The 24,566-nt window shown below is 39.4% G+C and overlaps 1 protein-coding gene across 1 annotated transcript in view; it reads left to right on the forward strand.

Annotated features, from left to right (window-relative positions):
- The window catches only part of VPS13B (vacuolar protein sorting 13 homolog B), an 867,799-nt gene that overhangs the window by 726,656 nt on the left and 116,577 nt on the right, over positions 1-24,566 (forward strand). Inside the window, exon 40 of the mRNA XM_036263824.1 lies at positions 13,583-13,779. Within this exon, the coding sequence (XP_036119717.1) occupies positions 13,583-13,779 (197 nt within the window). The remainder of the gene's footprint in view (positions 1-13,582; positions 13,780-24,566) is intronic.

The raw sequence follows: 24,566 nt of genomic DNA on the forward strand, positions 1-24,566 counted from the left end.
CATTTGGGACCTGTTTCTTTGTCTCCTCATTTTGGCTGCCTCCCTGTGTTTGTTTCTGGGTATTACTTAATGAGAGGTATGGGGCTAGCTGAGACCAGATGCTGCTTGTTTGAAAGAATTTAGGAAAACCTGAAGCAGGATCCAAGACAGGCCAATCCTATGGTTAAGTTACTGGCAACAGCTTGGGTGAGCCTGAAAGTTGGGTGTGGCGGGGCCTCAGGGAATCACCAGGGCGGGGCTACCAGTGTGAGCCAGGTTGCTGGAGTCCCAGATATGGCGACTGTCTGCTGCCCCAGGGAAGGGCTCACCAAAGGAACAAAGGCCTCTGACAGCACATCTGTCCCGGAGAAAGCCCCCTCTTCAGCCCTCACTCCAATGCCAAACAGCTCAGTTATTCCCTGTACGTCTCTGGCGCCCCTTGAGCTGCCTCCCCTCCAAGCTTAGAGGGAGAGAGTCCGATAAGTCCGTGCGCGGGCCCTCTAAGAGGAGCTGCCTGGGACTCCAGCCACCTCAGCCTCCCTGAGCCTCAGTTCCTGCTGGTTTTTACAGCCAGAAGTTATGGAGATTCTCTTCCTGACACTGGAATCCAGAGCGGAGCGCCTGGTGTGGGATGGGAACCCCTCAGTCCTCAGGGAGGACCTTCCCAGCCGAGGTGTCCTCCTGATTTTTATCTGCCACACGCGGGTATGGGACCGGCCCATTTGCCTCCCCATCTCCTACCAGTCTCGATGTGGCTGCTTCTTTAATTTTGTAGTTGTAGGACTTCCATTCAGCTTGATTTCAGGAGGTTTTGAATGATGATTGTTCTGTAGTTTAGTTGTAACTTTGATGTGGTTGTGGGAGGAGGCGGTACCATGTTTACCTACGCCGCCATCTTGACTCGAAGTCCTAGTTATTTTTATTTTATTTATATATTCAGTCTTTGTTGTTGAGAGTATTACAGATGTCTCCTGTCCCCCCGCCCCCACTTTCCCCTTCCACACACCCTTTTTAGTCCTAACAATAATCTCTACACAGTATCCAAAGGTTTTTAAAACATAAATTTGACTGCATTAACTTTTTTGCTTCAAACCCTTCAAAGATATCCCTTTGACTTTATTAAAGCCCCAAATCCTCAATGTGGCCTAAAAAGAATATAGTTTTATTTCCTGCATGTCATGAGTGAGGGAACTAAGACTCAGAGTCAATGAATAAGTTGGTCAAGGTCTTAGAACAGTGATTCAAGTGGTAGGACCAGGATTTTGTATGAACAAGATTTTTGTTTGTTTGTTTGAGGAATGCCTGCTGACACCTTTATGGCTTTGGGGGCCAGGGAGAGGTGCTCAGGAGCTCTTGGTCAGGTGGGCCTGCAACAAGATTTTTTATGATGGAGAAATAAGAAAATACAAAGATTATATCTATAAGGTTTATATATTTATGGCTCAATATATATTTGCATGGACAATTGACTAAGGTTACCTTTAAAATACTAATTATATTCAGTGTCATTAGCTTTTCTTTTGTAGTTTTGAAGATAAATATAGTCTTATAATGGGAAAACAGTTAATATGTGAGTTTTGCAAATGTACTTATAGGCATGCAATTAAAATTCTTTCAACAGAAGTTTCATTTGGAGTGAATTTATTAATAACCCTTTATTAACCAAGGAAAATAGGGTGTATAAAGGAAAATCATGAGAAACACATAACTGGCATATTTGGGGATATATTTATTTAGTAGGTTTCTATTGTTTTCTGAATTTTCAGAGTAGCCTGGAATGTTCCAAATGAAGTATGTAACCACAGAACCAGCCTCACACAAAGTTGTGAACTAAATAAAGTTTTTTATTTGGTTTTCTTCCAAATCTCTTTATTTGATTTCTCTCAATTCTTCTTTCTCTAAGCCCCAGTGTTGGTACAATCCACTTTAATTGCTATTAAACTGCCAATGGCTTCCCACAATAGTTCCCAGCTTGGATTGCCTTATACTATGGACCTATTCCAACCCACGCCTTGTACATCAAAACTTATTAGGACTTTTTCCTTAAAGCCCCACTCTGCTTTCCAGTGTGACAGCTAATTTTCATAAGCTATTATATATTATTAATGGAGATCGTCTGGAGACAATACCAGAACCAAATATTTATTTCACCCTTTTCTGGGTAACCTTTCTACCAAGAAGGTAATTTTGAACTTTACATTCTATTATTTGTATTTTAAAATAAGTATACTAGCCCTGGCCGGTTTGGCTCAGCGGTTAGAGCGTCGACCTGCGGTCCTGAGAGACCCGGGTTCGGTTGCAGTTTGTCCCCGGCCCTGGTCAGTCGTGCGGGTGGCAACCACTCGATGTGTTCCTTTCACATCGATGTTTCTCTCTCTCTCTCTGTTCCTCTCTCTCCCTCCCACTCTACCTGAACAAAAAAATAGGAAAATGTCCTCGGGTGAGGATAAAAAAAAAAAAAAAAGGTATACTAAATATGCTTTTTTCTAAACTCATTTGTCTTCTTCCACTGAAATTTTTATATTCTTATACATATGTCTCGCACCACTTCTCACATTTTTTTTTTTTTTTTTTTATCCTCACCTGAGGACATTTTTCCATTTTTTTGTTCAGATAGAGTGGGAGGGAGAGAGAGGAAGAAAGAGAGAGAGAGAAACATCGATGTGAAAGGGACACATCGAGTGGCTGCCACCCGTACAACCGACCAGGGCCGGGGACAAACTGCAGCCGAGGTACATGCCCTTAGCAGGAACCAAACCCAGGTCTCTTTGAATCGCAGGCCGATACTCTAACTGCTGAGCCAAACTGTCCAGGGCCACTTGTCACATCTTATTCACCTTTGGTTATGAGTGTCCTAAGCCGAAAACTGACTCACTGGCAGTCACAGGAAGTCCAGAGAGACTTAAGCAATTAAGATATTCCTTTATCTCTCAAGTCGTAGCCAACGTGAAGGGACACATTTTAATAGGTCTGCAGTAGAAAACTACTGTTTCTGAACATCCAGGTTCAAGGTTTATTCTCTTCCAAGTCCAACCCATTGTTAGGAAACCTAACAAACAGGACTCTTAATTACAACCTATCTAATTCTGATAATAACATTCACACTTCGGAAGTATTCTTTGAGCATGAGAAGGATAAATAGTTCATAACTAACATTTCTTAAGCTTTTAGGATGTGGTATTAAATGAAATGCTTTGTCTCATTCAATCCTCACAATAATCATGAGAGTAGTTTGGTTATTTTCCCTTTTTAGAGGTATAGGAACTAATGTTAAAGTATTATTTTGCTCAAGAATGCATAGCTAATAGAACTAGGATTTGAATCTCATTAGCTCTGACTCCAAAGTTCATACTTTCATCTTCTGTAGATTTTTGTGGAGAATTTTTAATGTGTCAGAGATGGGCCAAATCACCCAGTATGTGATTCACCCATTCATTCATTCATGAATTATTTATTTATTCATTCAGCAACTTTTTTTTTTTTAACATTCACTGTATACACTTTGCCAGGTGCTGTAAAAATCCATAGCTTAGCCAAATAGAAATTATTCCCTCAAGGAATGTGTCTACCAGAGAAGATGTTATATATAGAAATAACTGTAACATGAGGTATACAGTGATAAGAGTTATGAAGCAGATTCCCACTTTTAAAAAACTGTTGGAGTTCAGAAAAGGGAGAGAAGTTTTCCATCTGGAGGTAAAAAGACTGAAAGAAAGTGGTGCTTCATTTGAATCTTGATAGATGAGAAGGATTTAAACATGAGACAATAAGAAACTAGAGAGTCTAAGAGTATTTCAGGCTGAGGGAGGATATAGGAGCAAAGACCCAGAAGGGAAAGTTAGAAAAAGGATGTCATGGAAGGCAAGAGAACAATTTCAAGAAATGGTAGCTGCAAGTGCAATGGATATGTTACTTGTCTTTTTCACTGACCAGAACATAAGCCTCTGTTTCATCACAGTTAGCCTCTTTGCATTTGTTCTCCCTCCTCCCATCTCGCACCTCTTCACACATGGATGCTCAAGTTCCTTTAAAGAAAAGAAACTTCGGCCCTGGCTGGTTTGGCTCAGTGTATGGAGTGTCCACTTGCGATCTGGGGAGACCCGGGTTCAGTTCCCGCTAAGGGCACATACCTTGGTTGCAGTTTGTCCCCGGCCCCAGTTGGAGTTGTGTGGGTGGAGACCACTTGATGTGTCTCTCTCACGTCGATGTTTCTTTCTCTCTCTCTCTCTCTCTCTCTCTCTCTCTCTCTCTCTCTCTCCCCCCCTCCCTCTCTCCCTCTCGTTCTATGAATGCAGAAAGTGTCCCCAGGTGAGGATTTAAAAAAAAAAGAAAAAAAGAAACTTCCTTATAGGTGGAAGTAAAATGTCTCCCCGTTAAAGGATTAAGAATCACTATTAAGGAAAGAAAGGTTAAAGAGAAATCTGTTTCTTCAGGAAGTTTTTATTAAGATCCTATCATGTCCCCAAAACTGTTAGATGCTAAGAGCATTTTTTAAAATAATGTGCAATTTTTACATCAAAGATCTCAGAGCCATCTAAAGTGGACAAACATGTCAATAAGGAACTACAGAGTGTAAGGAGTTCTATGATTGAGGAGTGTCTCAGACATAGAAGTGGTGTAAGAGAAACAACGATTAGTTCTGAGGATGGTAATTAGAGAATATTTCCAAGAGAGGAAACACATTGGGGCCATCTTGTTTTATCTTATTTCTAAGACAAATGGGATCAACCACATGTTCTATTTTAAAACTTATTTTTTAATGTAGTAATACATTTTGTATGTCTTATTTGTTGGTATATATAGATATTCTTTATTCATTTTAGTGGTCATAATCCATTGATTACATAAATGTTATATGTAGAGTAATTTCAAGCTATGATATACTTCATAGATCTACATGTTATATTTAATCCTCTTTTATGGATGTTCGAGTCATTTCCAATACTTCCTAATATTCACAGTACTGTTAAATACAACATACACACAAACGCACACACTTGCACTGGAATCTCCATGAAACAAATTCTTAGATGTGTATTTCCAAGTATTTAATAGATACTGCCAAATTAACCTCTAAAAATATGGTATAGAAATGCGCTTTTTATTAAAAATGTTTAATGTTGATGTTATTTCAGGTGTCCTCCTTCCCCCCCCCCCCCCTTTGCCCACCTCCACTCACACCCCCTCCCCCTCCCTTGGCCTTCTCTGCTCATACCTCCACAGAAATGGGGAATTGTCAGTCTTTCAAAACCATCAAGTTAATGAATAAAAATATTACATTATTGCTTTGTTTTGAATTTCTTTAAGTATTAGTGAAGTTGAGTATCTTTTCATGTTTACAGACTGGTCATATTTTTGTGTAAACTAATTGCTCTCAGTGTCTGGGATTTCACCTGTGCAAGCTAATAAATTTGCCTGCCACTGTTTCATAGATGCTGGTGGAAGACATAAAACTCTTGGGTCAGAAACAAACAACATTGTTGCTCTCAAGCAGCATGAGCAGTATGTTTGAATCGGTTTCTCTTCCCCCAAGTCCAGGGCTATGTTATGCATGGAGTAGATATGTGACACAGCTGGGGAACATGGAGCTTGTCGAATTCACCTCTTTTAAAGCATGTCTGCTCTTTGTCCTAAACAGACTACCTTATCCCTCAAGGTTGCTCTCTGCAAACACAGCCTGAGAAGTGGCCCCAGTTAACAGCTTACAGGGCCTTGCATCCTTTGCATAGCTAATAAGAATACACAGTGATGTTTAAGGCCAATGGTAATTGCCTCTTCCAATAACTGCCATTGCTTGTTTTTCTATATGCTTACCATTTTCTTATTGATTTATAAGAGCTCTCTCCTATTACAATTATTCCTAGGTCTATCATTGACTATTACTTCTACTTTGTGTTTTTGTTGTTGTTGTTGTTGTTGTTAGTTTGTTTTTATTTTTTTAATTAGTTAATTTATTTTTGTTACAGGTGTTTCTCCATTTTCCTCCACTGATTTGCTCCTCCCCAACCCTCCCCTCCCTCTCCCCAGCTTTGTTGTCCATGTCCATTGTTCAAGCATACATGCATATAATTCTGTGGTTTATCTTTCCCCCACACCTCCTCTTCTGGGGATTGTCAGTCTGTACCCCACCTTCACATCTCTGGGACTACCCCATTCCTCAGACTGTTATGTAAATTATATTCCACAAATAAGTGAGATCATATGATACTTGTCTTTCTCTGTTTGGCTTGTTTCACTTAGGATGATACTTTCCAGATCCCTCCACTTCGTCTCAAATGATAAGAGATCTTTTTTTCTTACAACTGCATAGTACTCCATTGTGTATATATGTATCACTGCTTTTTTATCCATTCATCTACTGATGGACCTTTGGGCTTTTTCCAGATCTTAGCTATTGTAAATAGTGCTACTACGAACATGGGGGTACATATATTCTTCCTGATTGGTGTTTCAGGCTTCTTGGGGTATATTCCTAGAAGCAGGATCACTGGGTCAAATGGAAGTTCAATTTTTAATTTTTTTGAGGTAACACCATATTGTTTTCCATAGTGGCTGCTGCACCAGTCTGCATTCCCACCAGCAGTGTATTAGAGTCCCCTTTTCTCCACACCCTCGCCAACACTTGTTGTTTGATGATTTGTTGATGGCGGCCATTCTGACAAGTGTGAGGTGATACCTCATTGTTGTTTTAATTTGCATCTCTGATGATTAGTGATGTTGAGCATTTCTTCATATGTCTCTTAGCCATTTGTATTTGTATGTCCTTTTTGGAGGGGTGTCTATTTAGTTCCTCTACCCATTTTGTAATTGGGTTCTTTGTTTTCCTTTTGTTGAGTTGTATGAACACTCTATATATATTGGAAATTAACCTCTTATCCAATATATCATTAGCAATTATGCTCTCCCATACAGTGGGTTGCCTTTCCATTTTGATGATTGTAACTTTTGCTGTTGTATCAGTGAAAATTCTGCTGCGTATGATGTCCGAAATTTTATTGCCTACATTTTCTTCTAGGATTTTTATGGATTCATGAGTCTCATTTAAGTCTTTTATCCATTTTGAGTTTATTTTTGTGTATGGTGTAAGTCGATGGTCTACTTTCATTTTTTTGCTTGTAGCTGTCCAATTTTTCCAACACCATTTATTAAAGAGGCTGTCTTTACTCCACTGTATGCTCTTGCTACCTTTGTCAAATATTAATTGAGCATATTGCCTTGGGTCCATTTCCGGGTTCTCTGTTCTGTTCCACTGGTCTATATGCCTGTTCTTGTGCCAGTACCAGGCTGTTTTGATTACAGTGGCTTTGTGGTATAACCTGATATCTGGTATTGTGATCCCACCAACTTGCTCTTCATTTTCAAAATTGCTGTGGCTATTCGGGACTTTTTTTGTTCCATATGAACTTTTGAAGTATTTGTTCTATTTCTGTGAAGTATGTTGATGGGGATTGCATTGAATCTATAGATGACTTTCGGTAGTATGAACATTTTAATGATGTTAATTCTTCCAATCCATGAACAAGGTATGTGCTTCCACTTTTTTATATCTTCCTCTATTACTTTTTTCAATGACCTGTAGTTTTCTGCGAATAGGTCCTTTCTTTCTTTGGTTAAGTTTATTCCTAGGTATCTTAATTTTTTTGCTGCAATGGTAAATGGGATTGTTTTTTTGGTTTCTCTTTCTGTGAGTTCATCATTGGTGTAAAAGAATGCCACCGATTTTTTGACATTAATTTTGTATCCTGCTACTTTGCCAAATTCATTTATTAAGTATAGTAAATTTTTGATGGAGTCTTTGGGGTTTTCTACATATAGTATCATGTCATCTGCAAATAATGACAGTTTCACTTCCGCCTTTCCAATTTGGATTCCTTTTATTTTTTCTTCCTGTCTGATTGCTTTGGCTAAGACTTCCAGTACTATGTTAAATAAGAGTGGCAAAAGTTGGCATCCTTGTCTTGTTCCTGTTCTTAAAGGAAATGCTTTTAATTTTTGCCCATTGAGTATGATGTTGGCTGTTGGTCTTTCGTATATGGCCTTTATTATGTCAAGATATGATCCCTCTATTCCCAGATTGCTGAGCGTTTTTATCAGAAAAGGGTGCTGGGTTTTGTCGAATGCTTTTTCAGCATCTATTGATAGGATCATATGATTTTTATATTTCATTTTGTTTATGTGGTGTATCACATTTATTGATTTGCGAATATTGTACCAGTCTTGCATCCCTGGGATGAATCCCAGTTGGTCATGGTGAATAAATTTTTTGATGTATTGCTGGATTCAGTTTGCTAGTATTTTCTTCAGGATTTTGGCATCTGTGTTCATCAGGGATATTGGTCTGTAGTTCTCTTTGTTCGTAGTGTCTTTTTCTGGTTTTGGAATTAGAATTATGCTGGCCTCATAAAACGAGTTTGTAAGTCTTCCTTCTTCTTGAATTTTTTGAAATAGTTTGAGGAGAATGGGTATTATTTCTTCTTTGAATGTTCGGTAAAATTTCCCAATGAAGCTGTCCAGGCCTGGGCTTTTGTTTGGTGGGAGAGTCTTGATTACATCTTCAATTTCTTCTGTTTTATTGGTCTGTTCAAGTTTTCTATCTCTTCCCAGTCCAGTTTTGGGAAACTGTGTGTTTCTAGAAATTTGTCCACTTTGCTTAGATTGTCGAATTTGTTGCCGTATAATTGTTCATAATATTTGTTAACAGTCCTTTGTATTTCTGTGGTGTCAGTTGTTACTTCTCCTCTTTCATTTCTGATTTTGTGTATTTGGGTTCTCTCTCTTTGTTTCTTGGTGAGTCTAGCTAAGGGTCCATGAATCTTGTTTATCTTTTCAAAGAACCAGCTCTTTGCTTCATTGATGCCTTGAATTGTTTTTTTGGTCTCCATGTCATTTATTTCTGCTCTGATCTTTACTATTTCCTTCCTTCAACTTGCTCTAGGGTTTTTTTGTTTGTTTGCTTTCTAATTCCTTAAGTTGTGAGTTTAAATAGTCAATTAGTAATTTTTCTTGTTTCTTGAGGTAGGCCTGTTGTGCTATGAACTTCCCTCTCAGAACTGCTTTCACTGCATCCCATAGATTTTGTGTTGTTGTGTGTTCATTTTCACTGGTTTCCAGGAAGTTTTTAGTTTCTTCCTTGATCTCCTCGGTAACCCATTCATTGTTTAATAACATGCTATTTAGCCTCAATGTGTTGAAATGATTTTGCATGTTCTTGCTGCAGTTGATTTCTAGTTTCATGCCATTGTGATCTGAGAAGATGCTTGATATGATTTCAGTCTTCTTGAACTTGTAGAGACTTAGTTTGTGCCCTAACATGTGGTCTATCTTTGAGAATGTCCCATGTGCACTTGAGAAGAATGTGAATTCTGCAGTTTTGGGGTGTCAGTCTCTGTAGATATCTATTAAATCCATTTGGTCTAGTGCTTCATTTAGAGTCTCTGTTTCGTTGCTAATTTTTTGTCTAGAGGATCTATCCAGTGGTGTCAATGGGGTGTTGAAGTCCCCTGCTATGATTGTATTGCTGTCAATTTCTCCTTTGAAGTCCTCCAAAAGATTTTTAATTTATTTTGGTGCTCCTATATTGGGTGCATATATGTTTATCAAGGTTATATCTTCCTGTTGGATAGATCCTTTCAATATTATGTAGTGGCCTTCTTTGTCTCTAGTTATGGCCTTCATTTTGAAATCTACTTTATCAGATATGAGTATTGCTACCCCAGCTTTTTTTTCCTTTCCGTTTGCTTGGAAAATTTTTTTCCATCCCTTCACTTTCAACCTATGTGAGTCTTTTGTTGTGAGGTGGGTCTCTTGTAAACAACATATAGATGAGTCATGCTTTCTTATCCAATCAGCTACTCTGTGTCTTTTTATGGGAGCATTCAGTCCATTTACATTGAAGGTGATTATTGATATGTACTTATTTATTGCCATTTTTGTTTAGTGTGGTTCTATTTTTCTTCCCATTTCTACTGCTAATTACAGCAGTCCTTTTAGCATTTCTTGCAGTACTGGTTTAGTGCTAATGTATTTCCTTAGCCTTTTTTTTTTTTTTTTTTGTCTGGGAAGCTCTTTATTTGACCTTCTATTTTGAATGATAGCCTTGCTGGGTAGAGTAGTCTTGGATTCAGATCCTTGTTTTTCATGACCTTGATTACTTCATGCCATTCCCTTCTGGCCTATAGTGTTTCTTGTGAGAAGTCAGCTGAGAGCCTTATGGGGTTTCCTTTGTAGGTAACCTGTTGCTTATCTCTTGCTGCTTTTAGATTCTCTCTTTGTCTTTAATTTGTGGCATTTTAATTACTATGTGTCTTGGTGTGGGCCTGTTTGGGTTCTTCTTACTTGGGACTCTCTGTGCTTCTTGAACTTGAATGCCTTCTTCCTTCACCAAATTAGGGAAGTTTTCTGTCAGTATTTTTTTTAATATATTCTCTATCGCTTGCTCGTTTTCTTCTTCTTTGGAGACTCCTATGATGTGAATATTATTATGTTTCCAGTTGTCCCACAGTTCTCTTAAGCTGTCTTCCTGTTTTTTAATCGTTTTTTCCTTTTGGTTTTCTGATTGGTTGATTTTTTTCTACCCTGTCTTCTATTCACTGATCCGGTCCTCAGCTTCCTCTACTCGGCTTTTTAAACCTTCCGATGTGTTTTTCATTTCTGATATGTCATTTTTTATCTCTTCTTGATGGTTTTTAATTTCCAGTTGGCTAATTTTCAGCGTCTCTATGTCCTTACTCATGCTGTTGAGCTTTCTCAAGATCATGGCTCTGAATGTTAACATGCCTATCTGCTCCACATTGATCTCACCTTCTATGGAGTTCTCTTGTTCTTTCATTTTGGATTTTTTTTCTTTTTTTCGCCATTTTGGCTATCTCAGTGGGTTTTGGAGCCTGCCAAATTTTCCCTGTGGATGTTGGTGTTCTGCTGTTTGTGGCTCCCTCTACTGGGTTTGGATGAGCCTGGGTCAGCCCACGTTAAACACCACTGTCATGTCTTACTTTCCTGGGTAGATTTGCAAACCCAGGAAAGGTTTCATTATCCTCTAGCTTTTTCCTGATGGCTAGTAGTCTCAGTTTCTCAGTGCTTGGAATTTAGCCCTAGTATTCTGCATAGGAGGATTTCCAGAGGGTGGGATACATGCTGGTGTTAATGAGTCTCAATTTGCATTTCTTTGCCTCACCTGGGAAAGGCTGAATCTCCAAGTAGGGGGCTGCTGTTTTTCCCCACCGCTCTGGGAAGGAGCACACTGGCCACCATTGTTTGTGGCCACAACTCAGCAAAACCTCTGAGTGCCCTCCAAATCCCGGGTGTCCCCACAGAGTTCCAGCCCAGTCTGCCCTCCCTTTGCCGTAACCCCCAGGTGAGTGGCTGTGGCTATCTTAGTGCTCTGTCCCAGCTCTCTGTGCTGTGGAGTGGGCTTGGTCTTTATTCCTCAAGGGTGCTACTCACAGCTAAGACTGCTGCTGTCAATGAGCTCCCAGCCCACCACCCTCTCGTGCCTCCACAGATCCTACTAGTGTCCCTGGTTATATGGTCCTGTCCTGCTGCTTTTCTGTATCTTTTTTCTGAGGATTTGTCTTTCTTTTAGTTGTAATTCCTGTTTGGTCCTGGGAGATCATCTGCGTAGCTTCTATTCACACTGCCTTCATTTTCACATCCTCTGTGCCTATCTTGTGCGCAGCTGTGTTGCACAGGCCTTTCTGGTGCCCCCGTGCCCTGCAGGTCCTGTGGGTAACTGGATGGCCCAGTCCCTTTGCAGACCTGGCTCTATGCCTATGTTATGGGCTGCTGGGTCGCACAGGCCTCTCTGGTGTTTCAGCACCCCACAGGTCCTGCGGGTAACTGGATCGCACAGTCCCTGCTGGGCCGCACAGGCCTCTCTGGTGCCCTAGCACCCTGCAGTTCCCTTGGGCAGGCAGCTGGATCACACCAGTCTCTCTATGGCTCTGGCTTCCCACTGCTCTTGTGAACTGCTGGACCGCACAGGCCTCTGTGGAGTCCCAAGTCCAGCCGCTGGCGGCTGTGGAGTGCTGCTGCCCGTGGGGCTCAACTCCTGCTCAGCTTTTGCTGTAGATTTTGGGGATGTGCTTCTGTTGCCTGGGGATGGATGTCTGCTCCCCAGCCTCTGTTGCTGGGGGTATATCTCTACTCTGGTTGGGCTGTTACTGTTGGGGATGGTGCTGGGCTCCAGGCTGTCCGAGGCTTCCTGACCAGCACCTTGGGAGCTCCACTGCTGTGCACTGGTCTGTGTTAACACTCAGTGCCCAGTGGTGCGATGGTGCCAGGTGCGCTGGTGGGCTCAGGTTGCTGGGCCCTAGCCACTCCCACTGCCTCCTCCCAGGGAAGACCCGGGATCTTCCAAAATGGTGGGAACTCCCCACGGAGTAGGGAGAAGCGCCCCGAAGAGCCGCTCACCGTGGTAGCCGGCTGCTCTGTCCACAGCACATGAACCTTCTGCTCCACGGCTCTGTATTGGTCAGGTCTGGTCGTCCACCTTCACGTCCACTCACACTCTCTCACACACTCACTCACTTTCTCACGCACTCACCCTCCCTCCAGTCCTGCCCGCCACCATCTTCTCTTTCTTCTAGTCTACTTTGTTTTTTAAATTTGATTTTATCAATTATGATTTTTTTACACCCATGAGTTTCATGCCATACATGGAAGTATGTCCTATTATGATAAAAATATCAACTAATTTTTTTTTCTCCAAATGTTTCAATTTTTAGCCTTCAATGTTTTGATTGTTTTGGGATTTATTTTCATGCACGAATGAGGTAGGGACATACTTTGGTTTTACCAAATGGCTAGTCAGTACTTGAACCTCTTCCCCCCTACTTGTTTGAGATGGCATCTTTATTACATAGCAAAATTTATCGGCACATATTCTTATACTTTTTTTTAGTCTTTTAATCCATTTGGATAGTATTACTCCAGTGTTATCTGTTAATTACTATACTTTATAATACACTTAATACCTGGTAGAATTTGTTCCCCATTGTTTCTTTTTCATTTAAAAACTCTCTTGGCTGTTTTCACATATTTTTCTGTTTTTGCATCTAAAATGTGTTTGGGATGGTTCCCGACTCACCTTGATTCAGGTGCTTTTAGTGCTGCTTCCTTCTGAAGGAGCCTCCTCTGTCAGACTTGCTTTTCCTCCTGTGGACCGATAGAGGATGCAGAGCAGCCAGCACACAGAGCTGCTGTTTGTGCATAGCCAAAGACAGTGGTGCCTTTTCAGCATCCCAGGCATTTCATATCCGTGAGCTAGGCATCGGTGCTCTGCACAGGCACTGCTTCCTGTGTTTCCTCTTCTCTTGATCTGTGGAGGGATGAAGGGGAGCCTTAGGGAGAGGCATGTTGTTGTAGGGAGGGCGGCATCATCACTGGAAAAGCTCACATATTCTTGAATGAGTCTTTTAAAATAAAACAACATGAATGTAAGTATTCATTCTAGAGAAATTATAAACTATTTTCTTTCACAACCTTATCCCTTTTTAAAAGTCTTATTAATGTTGTAACATCTATGAAGGTTTAATTTGTATTTTAACCAATGTAGAAGCATAGTTTCTATTTGTACCCTCTAATATCTTTTTTTATTTTAATATAGATCCCTTGCAGTTTGGAATACTGGGATGAACTGCAGAAGGTTTTTGTTGCATTTCGAGAATTTAGTCTGTCTGAAAGCAAAGTTTGTGAACTGCAGTTGCCAGATATCAACATTGTGAATGACCAGAAGAAACTGGTATCCTCGGATCTTTGGAGAATTGTCTTGAACAGCAGTCAAAATGGAGCTGATGACCAAAGGTAATTCAGTGAAAATGGAATAGGTAATTCATTGTAATAGGAGGCAGTTGTCACAATCCTGTCTTGTGCCCTCAAGTAGCACTGTCTCAGCACACCTCAATAGACTCTTTTTCCCTTAGTGTTTTTTTTTGTTTCTTTGTTGTTAATCCTCACCTGAGGATATTTTTTTCATTGATATTTTAGAAAGAGTGGAAGGGAAGGAGGGAGGGAGAGAGAGAGAGAGAGAGAAACATCAATGTGAGAGGGACACATCGATTAGTTGCCTCCCACAGGCAGGGATTGAACCTGCAACCTAGGTACATTCCCTTGACTGTGAATCAAACCTGTGACCCTTCAGTGCATGGGCCAACTCTCTAACCACTGAGCCACACCTACCAGGGCCACCTCAATAGACTCTTAATGATACAGTGATCAATATGAGTAATGATAACCCTAGGGAATTGGGGGGAAAAAAACACAGCTAAATGCATTGAATTGTCTCCTTCTAAAAAGATAAATCTTGGAAATAGTTCTTTCTGAAGTGGTTTTAAAAATAACTTTAAAAGACAAACCTCCAAACATTAGAAAAACTTGGCTAACTGAAATAACATACCCAGAGGATTTCAAATAGCCAAACTTTTATTCAGCTCTAGAATCTGTTTGGCCATAATGACTCTCTAGAGCTACAGACTACAGTATTCTGAACCAGGTGTCCAGAACTTCCTGTTCCACACCTCCTGCAGAATATCTGGCTAGTGGCAAAAACGGGACCAGATTGTCTGCATTGCCAGTGTTTGCCTACTTAATACATCCACTAACTGAGATTAGAGAAAAAAAAACGACCATGGCAACCTATTTTTTAGCATTTTCTGTTCATGCTCCCATTAAAGAAGTGACTACATCGCACTCAGTGGAACAGTTTCTTGACCATATGATATTATGTGTATGGTGGGCCTATGCCGATCCTGCTGCCCATCATTTTCAATGTTCTGACTTCCAATTCTCAGAGAGAAAAAGAATCCACCATTCCAACATCCTGAGAATCAGCTGATTTTTCTGTTACCTTTATTTTTGCTCATTATTATATGCCTTTACAAGGTTATAATCATGGCACACCATTTGGTATTCTGATTTCTACTTTATATTATATAGAGTTGTGAATGTGTTCTCTCTTTTTAATTAATAATAATGTACATTTATTGAAGAACATTTGGGAGGAAATTATTCCATACATAATTATATCACAATGAAATAACCTCTTAACATTTTAGTCTGTGACCTCACAGTCTTTTTAATTGATTATTTTATATGCTTAATTATAATATGTTTCATACTTTATACATTCTATTTCTAGGTCACTCGAGCTCTTCAAAAATAACTACCTTACTAGTAGGGTACCTAGTAATATTAGTGAAAAATGTAGTAGAGGAGAGGGATCTTGATTTTACCTGTATGTAATTCGGCAATGAAAAGAACACCCATCCTGTGAGAATTAGCAGATGGATGGAAAGATTGCCTAGTGTAAGTATAGGTTACCTAGTTAGAAACCAGGAAACCTCGGAAAATAGAACTATGGGTAATGAAATGTAGTCTCAAGTTAGAAATCATTTATTGATTCAAATTATGAGAGAATTTATTTTTGTAATTGAAAGAGCATTTTAGACAAGGTTAATTCCCCTAAATCTGAAACATTCATAAAAATTACTTTTGTGGTAAGCTTAGCACTACAGAAATGTAGAACCTTCAGGGAATGGAAATTTACACAAACAATCAAATTCAGGCAATTTTCAGTAAGCTTTTGGCATTGTAAGCACAGATCTTTTGACCTCACCTGGAATTTTTCAACTTACCTGATATTTCACAATTGATCTTGCTTTACATTGTTTGAGATTAACTGTTTTTCAGATAGAAATTTATATTAATTAAATTAAATTTAAAAAGTTGGTTTAAAAGTCAACATAATAAAACACTATTAATAGTTTTTTCAGAATGGACAATAAATAAATTTCATTCAATTTATAGAAAGAAAGCATCAGTGCTTTGATAAATGTCAATATTTTATTATGAAAAAACTGATATAGTTCACTCTAGTATATTCTACAAGAAATCTAGAACAGAAACTTGACACTTCTATGATTAGAAGAGGTCTTATAATTAATATTTTCAGTGATTTGAGAAGGTTATACATCAGACTGTACATTACTGAAAGGAAGTTTATAAAAAAATAACTTCCATGAAGCTTTTTTTTAAAACCTTTCATCCACAATTGTCATAAAGTTGCAGTGGTGTTGGGCAGCTCAGTGGTATAGCATCACTGTATGTATGTCAAGAGAAACACTGCTTAATAGAGAATTTCAAGTTAGAGACCTGGGTCTAAGTCCTAACTCTATCACCAACTAGTTCTTTAGCCTTGAGAAACTGATTTCTAAGCTGAGACCTTAAGGAATGAATAGGTGCTGACCAGTTCCAAGCCGTGGCAGGTCGTCTTCATCAGAGGACTAGAGACAAAAGGTTAAATCTCTTAAACCCTGGTCTGCTTCCCATACAGGTATATTATCTTCAGTTCAGTCACTATGTTTGTGATAATTACATTCCACTATCTTTAACTAATGGTTTGCTTGATCATATGAAAATGAATGGTGGGTAAATAATTATGTTTGTTTTTTTTAAGTTAGAGTTTGAAGTAGAGTCACTTCAAACTTAGGTTCCACAATAGTATTGACTTTTAGGAGACTTCTATTTGCTTGTGCACTGAACTGGAAGCAAGGGATACAACCTTTATTTAAGTCCTGATAAGATATCCATTTCAGTTCCTTTATTTTTAATCTTATGCAGGGTAGGGCAAAAGTCAGTTTGCAGTTATTCATCCATTTCTATGATCAACTGTAAACCTACTTTTGCCCCCACCCTATATATTTGCCCACACCCATTGCTGAAGCCTAAATAAACCTCCTTTATTGGTTATGTCTTGACAAGAAACAGAAGACACACTCCCACTGGGTGATTGAGGAGAATTTAATGAAAAGACTTTACAAAAGTATGGGCAGGTTTAGGGGCTGGAGATAGGAATCCTAGGGAACCATCCCACTGTTAGGCCTGAAGGAGCCAGGTGATGGAACGTTGCCAAAACTAACTCTGAGACGCTGATTGCAGCTGCTTTGGGTAGAAGGGCACAGCAATGTATGGAGATATGGCCAAGAAGGAGTCAGGGGAATACAACCCTCACCCTACTCTCCTCCTGTTTTCTACTCTCCTTGGGCACCTCCCGTTGGCCCAACCAAAGGACAAGCCAGAAGACAAAGCAGCTTGTTGATATAGTCCAGGGGCAAAGAAAAGGGTGGGAGAGGGCAGAAATGGATCTAGAGGGCAACTAGAACACAGCCAACAAGCACACGCTGTATTTGGAATTTACAGTTTCTTACTCAGTAACTCACCCCTAGGAGGGAAACAAGGGAAATTGAATGGTGGGCCTAACTGTCAGGTTTTGAGTCACCTTGTTAGGTTCCCTGGGTTTAGTATCAATCAGATGTATTCTGATGGAACAGAACAACTTTCAACTTTATTTCCTCCTCTTATCCTCACTTCAAATCGGTAACTCCAGAAGTATGCGATATGCAAAGTCACACCAATTACAGGCAGTTTTGTAGCACAATTATAACTGTGCAGACTTGCTATATGTCCAGTCATCCTTTTACAAGTTTATGTGATGATCATACTAACCTCTGTTCACCTGTGCTCCATCTGTGGTGGTCTGTTGTCACCTTGTATGGTCACTTTCCTACAAGAACTCATTATCCCCCCCACTGCCCCCCCCCCCCCTCCACCAAATGCTGGTTCATGGAAGAAGGCATTCTGGAAAGAGAAGTGGCTTTCAGGCAATGAAAATTGAAACTCTGTTGAGTTTTTTGGAGTACTTTTCTCTTTGGATGTGCCAAGTGTGTGTGTGTGTGTGTGTGTGTTTTCTTCAGTCCCTAAAGATCCCATAAAAGAAGTCACTGTCGCCCTGGCCGGTTTGGCTCAGCGGTTAGAGCGTCGGCCTGCGGTCCTGAGAGACCCGGGTTCGGTTCCTGCTAAGGGCATGTAACTTGGTTGCAGTTTGTCCCCGGCCCTGGTTGTTTGTGGGTGGCAGCCACTCGATGTGTTCCTTTCACATCGATGTTTCTCTCTCTCTCTCTGTTCCTCTCTCTCCCTCCCACTCTACCTGAACAAAAAAATGGAAAAATGTCCTCAGGTGAGGATAAAAAAAAAAAAAAAGAAGTCACTGTCTGCTCACAGTTGGTAATCATGAGACAGTGGTCCACAGGTTTTTTTGTGAGGAAAAGATGCTTTTTATTTCCCAAAGCCTTGATTCTTCTTAGATAGATAGTGGAGGAATCCAAGAAAGAGCACTGTGATGGTCAAGTCCTTGGATCGTTTCTTTTCTCTCCTTGGGTTGAACTTTCTTCCACCAGAAGGTGACTGTGGACTCTAGATATGGTTCCCCTCCACTGGGCTACCAGGATCTGCAGTATTAGATAAACCTAAATTTATTGGGTACCATTTTCAACAATCTTTTGTCTTTTATAAACTATTCAGACATAAATCGTGACATTTGGAACTGCTTTGTCACCTGTGTTTCTAGTCATGCAGTGATATAATCCAGAGTTTATCCCGAAAATTCTTTCCTAGGGCTGAATTTGTTTTTGCCTCTTCTTCCGTGGGTAGAAAGAATGTTTGTATTTTACCTACATGTCTTTTTGAAGTCTTTTACTCTATGTAACAACCCCTCCAGAGAGTTGGCGTTTTGCCAGGTTGCCCTTCTCCCCATACACATTCCCCATAGTACCCAGTGCTCCTCTGGTCGCACCTTAAGTTCCAGGCTGAGGGAACTTCCCAGGCTCTGTGTCATGGTATTGACTCTCCGAAGCCTGGGAGTCCTTACCTGTTTGTAAGCCAACCCAGCAGTGGGTCATGCACTCAATTTAACCAGTTGCGGTTGGAATTTTTAAAATAAAATAGGACATATGAGTGTGAAAAGGACAGATATTATTATATAGCTAAACTTAGATGAGTTACCAAGAATGGTCAAATTTATAAAGACAAACCGAATAGTGGTTGCCAGGGAATGGGGGAAGGGGGAATTGTTTAATGGGTAGAGTTTCAGTTGGGGATTCTGGAGATGCTGGTGGTGGAAGTTGCATTGCACAACAGTGGGAATGTACTTAATGCCACAGAACTGTATCATTTTTAAATGGTTGAAATAGTTATTTTTATGTCATGTATATTTTACCACATTTTTAAAATATCATAGTGTGTCATATTTTCAATAAACCTCCTATCCCCTTCTTCAATTTGATGTGTACTAGGCTACAATAAAAATGCATTTCTTATTTTCAGTTAGAGTTGAAACATTTTTTAAATGTCCCATGCACAGAGCCATGTTTTTGCAGTAGGCAGGAGACAGGTTAGGTGAACCAGGGTTTTTTGTGTTTTGTTTGTTTTTTTATCATCACCTGAGGACATCTTTTGATATTTTGTTCAGATAGAGTGGGAGGGAGAGAAAGAGAGAAACATCAACATGAAAGGGAAACATCGAGTAGCTGCCACCCACACAACCCAACCAGGGCTGAGGACAAACTGCAACTGAGGTACGTGCCCTTAGCGGGAACCGAACCCAGGTCTCTCGGGACCACAGGCCGACGCTCTAACCACTGAGCCAAACCGGCCAGGGCTGAACCAGGGTTTGAGGGACAGTGCCACATTGAGATGAATGGCAGTGTGGTCACATGACATCCCTCCTGGGGACCAACGGTAATCACCAACATTAAACTGAATAGCCAGTATGGAACCCTGTTTTCCAGCCAGAAAAAGAGGGATTTCTTTTTTTTCTATTATGGATTGCTAGACATTATGCTCAACATTTTTATATTGCAGTGTCTCATTTAATACACAAAAATAGTAGGTTCAATTACTATACTCACTTTACAAGTTAGAAAACTGATTTAGCCAGATGGAATAACTTGCCCAAGATTACAATATAAGTGACGGCAAGCAGCTCAAGCATTTGGTCTGAGTTCTCTGACTAGTCACTCTCTTCTTAATCTTTGTGCTGTATTATGCTATATTATAAAACTCTTATTCCCACAGAGGGATCCAGAGAAAAGCTTAAGACTTCATCAGTGAACTCAGATCATTATTAGGGACCTGCAGTCCTAAAAGGATTCACCCCAGAATGACATTCAGGGATGATCTTTAAAGATTATGCCTGGGTCCCCACAGTGCCTCTGAATCAATTAGGATTTAGATTTCCTAAAACACTCCTTGTTTAAATCATGGATACCCCTCAATAAGTCCCCCAGGACAGTTGATAAGTAACCCTTTGGATAAAATGAAGGTGTGAATCTGTAAAACTACTGCCATACTTTTCACTGTTTAGAATATTTCCACTATTCTAAAACTTGATATTCCATTAGGAATGTATTGATATTTGAATTAGCTACTGAATCTTGAGTTCAGCATAGATTATTTGAGAGATCTTGCTCCTAGCAGCTATTTTTACTTTCTTCTATTTGTTTATTGCATATCTCATAAGTTACATTTTTCCTTTTGATATCTGGAGCAGACCAAAGTCCATTGCACTTAATTGAAGAAATTAGCTGCTACAGGTGTGTCTAGAGGGTCATTACTCTCACGTGTGTGCCTGTTTAGCTCTGTGACACTTTGTACCCACATATAAAAGGATAACATATATATGCTACTTTTCTGGTAGATAATTATCAAATTGAGAATCAAAAAATATAATTTACTGATTCAAAATATAGTTAAAGTATATTGAGATTATAAATACCATATTACTTTGTGTTTAAGAAACTTTAAATTTGATATGACTCAAATTTTTAAATGAAAGTCTAAATTTTTTTTTTATTAATTTTTGTTACAGATGATTCTCCTTTTTTCCCCCACTGATTCCCCCCTCCCACTTCCCTCCCTGCCCCTTCCCCAGATTGTTGTCCATGTCCACTGTTCATGCATACATGTGTATAAGTTCTGTGGTTCATCCCTCTCCCACCTCCCCACTCCTTAGGGGATTATCAGTCTGTACCCCGTTTCCGCGTCTCTGGGGCTACCCCATTCCTCAAACTGTTATGTTCATTATATTCCACAAATCAGTGAGATCATATGAAATTTGTCTTTCTCTGTTTGGCTTGTTTCACTTAGGATGATACTTTCCAGGTCCCTCCATGTAGTCTCAAAGGATAAGAGATCTTTCTTTCTTACCGCTGCGTAGTACTCCATTGTGTATATGTACCACAGCTTTTTGATCCATTTGTCTACTGATGGGCACTTGGGCTGTTTCCAGATCTTAGCGATTGTAAATAATGCTGCTACAAAGATGGGGGTACATATATTCTTTCTGATTGGTGTTTTATGCTTCGTAGGGTATATTCCTAGAAGTGGGATCACTGGGTCAAATGGGAGATCAATTTTTAATTTTTTGAGGTGACACCATATTGTTTTCCATAGTGGCTGCACCAGTCTGCATTCCCACCAACAGTGTACTAGAGTCCCCTTTTCTCCACACCCTCGCCAACACTTGTTGTTTTGATGATTTGTTGATGGAGCCATTCTGACAGGTGTGAGGTGATACCTCATTGTTGTTTTGATTTGCATCTCTCTGATGATTAGTGATGATGAACATTTCTTCATATGTCTCTTAGCCATTTGTATGTCCTGTTTGGAGAGGTGTCTATTTAGTTCCTCTGCCCATTTTTTAATTGGATTCTTTGTCTTTCTTTTGTGGAGTTGTATAAGCACTCTATATGTATTGGAAATTAACCCCTTATCTGATATATCATTGGCAATTATGCTCTCCCATACAGTGGGTAGCCTTTCTGTTTTGATGATTGTATCTTTCGCTGTGCAGAAGCTTTTGAGTTTGATGTAGTCCCATGTGTTCATTTTCTCCTTTGTTTCTGATGCCTTAGATGATGTGTCAGTAAAAATTCTGCTGCGTATGATGTCTGAGATTTTGTTGCCCACAGTCTCCTCTAGGATTTTTATGGATTCATGAGTTACATTTAAGTCTTTTATCCATTTAGAGTTTATTTTGGTGTAGGGTGTAAGTTGATGGTCTAGTTTCATTTTTCGGCAAGTAGCTGTCCAATTTTCCCAGCACCATTTATTAAAGAGGCTGTCCTTACTCCACTGTATGCTCTTGCCTCCTTTGTCAAATATTAATTGAGCAAATTGCCTTGGGTCCATTTCTGGGTTCTCTATTCTGTTCCACTGGTCTATATACCTGTTCTTGTGCCAGTACCAGGCTGTTTTGATTATGGTGGCTTTGTAGTATAACCTGAAATCTGGTATTGTGATCCCTCCAACTTTGTTCTTCCTTTTCAAGATTGCTGTGGCTATTCGAGGCCTTTTTTGGTTCCATATGAACTTTTGAAGTAATTGTTCTAATTCTGTGAGGTATGCCGTTGGTATTTTGATGGGGATTGCGTTGAATCTATAGATTGCTTTGGGTAATATGGACATTTTAATGATGTTAATTCTCCCAATCCATGAACAGGGTATGTGCTTCCACTTTTTTACATCTTGCTCTATTTCTTTTTTCAAAGACCTGTAGTTTTCTGCGAATAGGTCCTTTATTTCTTTGGTTACGTTTATTCCTAGGTATCTTAATTTTTTTGCCGCAATGGTAAATGGGATTGTTTGCTTAGTTTCTCTTTCTGTGAGTTCATCATTGGTTATAAGAATGCCATCAATTTCTTGACGTTAATTTTGTATCCTGCTACTTTGCCAAATTCATTTATTAAGTCTAGTAAGCTTTTGGTGGAGTCTTTGGGGTTTTCTATGTACACTATCATGTCATCTGCAAATAATGACAATTTCACTTCCTCCTTTCCAATTTGGATCCCTTTTATTTTTTCTTCCTGTCTGATTGCTGTGGCTAAGACTTCCAGTACTATGTTAAATAGGAGTGGCAAAAGAGGGCATCCTTGCCTTGTTCCTGTTCTTAAGGGAAAAGCTTTTAGTTTTTGCCCATTGAGTACGATGTTGGCTGTAGTCTTTCATATATGGCTTTTATTATGTCTAGGTATGATCCCTCAATTCCCACACTGCTGAGCGTTTTTATCAGAAATGGATGCTGGATTTTGTCGAAGGCTTTTTCAGCATCTATTGATATGATCATGTGGTTTTTATTCTTCAATTTATTTATGTGGTGTATCACATTTATGGATTTGCGAATATTGTACCAGCCTTGCATCCCTGGGATGAATCCCACTTGGTCATGGTGGATAATTTTTCTGGTGTATTGCTGGATTCGATTTGCTAGTATTTTGTTCAGGATTTTGGCATCTATATTCATCAGGGATATTGGCCTGTAGTTTTCTTTCTTTGTTGTGTCTTTTTTGGTTTTGGGATTAGAATTATGCTGGCTTCATAAAACGAGTTTGGAAGTCGTCCTTCTTCTTGAATTTTTTGAAATAGTTTGAGGAGAATGGGTATTAGTTCTTCTTTGAATGTTCAGTAAAACTCCCCCATGAAGCCATCTGGGCCTGGGCTTTTGTTTGCTGGAAGAGTCTTGATTACATCTTCAATTTCTTCTGTTGTTATTGGTCTGTTCAAGTTTTCAATTTCTTTTTGATCCAGTTTTGGGAGACTATGTGTTTCTAGAAATTTGTCCATTTCGCTTAGATTTTCAAATTTGTTGCCGTATAATTGTTCATAGTAGTTGTTAACAATCTTTTGTATTTCTGTGGTGTCAGTTGTTATCTCTCCTGTTTCATTTCTGATTTTATGTATTTGGGTTCTCTTTCTTTGTTTCTTGATGAGTCTAACTAAGGGTCCATCAATCTTGTTTATCTTTTCGAAAAACCAGCTCTTTGTTTTATTGATCCTCTGGATTGTTTTTTTGGTCTCTATGTCATTTATTTCTGCTCTGATCCTTACTATTTCCTTTCTTCTACTTGCTCTGGGGTTTTCTTTTTGTTTACTCTCTAGTTCTTTAAGTTGTGAGGTTAGGTAGTCTATTAGAGATTTTTCTTCTTTTTTGAGGTAGGCCTGTAGTGCTATGAACTTCCCTCTCAGAACTGCTTTTGCTGCATCCCATAGATTTTGTATTGTTGTGTCCTCATTTTCATTGGTTTCCAGGAAGTTTTTGATTTCTTCCTTGATCTCCTCGGTGACCCATTCACTGTTTAATAACATTCTATTTAGCTTCCATGTGTTAAAATATCTTTGTATGTTCTTCTTGCAGTTGATTTCTAGTTTCATACCATTGTGGTCTGAGAAGATGCTTGTTATAATTTCAATCTTCTTGAACTTGTAGAGACTTAGTTTGTGCCCTAACATGTGGTCTCTCTTTGAGAATGTTCCATGTGCACTTGAGAAGAATGTGAATTCTGTAGTTTTGGGGTGTAGTTCTCTGTAGATATCTATTAAATCCATTTGGTCTAGTGCTTCATTTAGAGTCTCTGTTTCCTTGCTAATTTTTTGTCTAGAGGATCTATCCAGTGATATGAGCGGGGTGTTGAAGTCCCCTGCTATGATTGTATTGCTATCGATTTCTCCTTTGAAGTCCTCCAATAGTTTTTTAATATATTTTGGTGCTCCTATATTGGGTGCAAGTTTATATCTTCCTGTTGGATAGATCCTTTCAATATTATGTAGTGGCCTTCTTTGTCTCTAGTTATGGCCTTCATTTTGAAATCTACTTTATCAGATATAAGTATTGCTACCCCAGCTTTTTTTTCTTTTCTGTTTGCTTGAAAGATTTTTTTCCATCCCTTTACTTTCAATCTATGTGAGTCTTTTGTTGTGAG

Source organism: Molossus molossus, unplaced genomic scaffold (assembly GCF_014108415.1).
Source record: "Molossus molossus isolate mMolMol1 unplaced genomic scaffold, mMolMol1.p scaffold_m16_p_16, whole genome shotgun sequence".
In the NCBI taxonomy this organism is placed as follows: domain Eukaryota; kingdom Metazoa; phylum Chordata; class Mammalia; order Chiroptera; family Molossidae; genus Molossus; species Molossus molossus.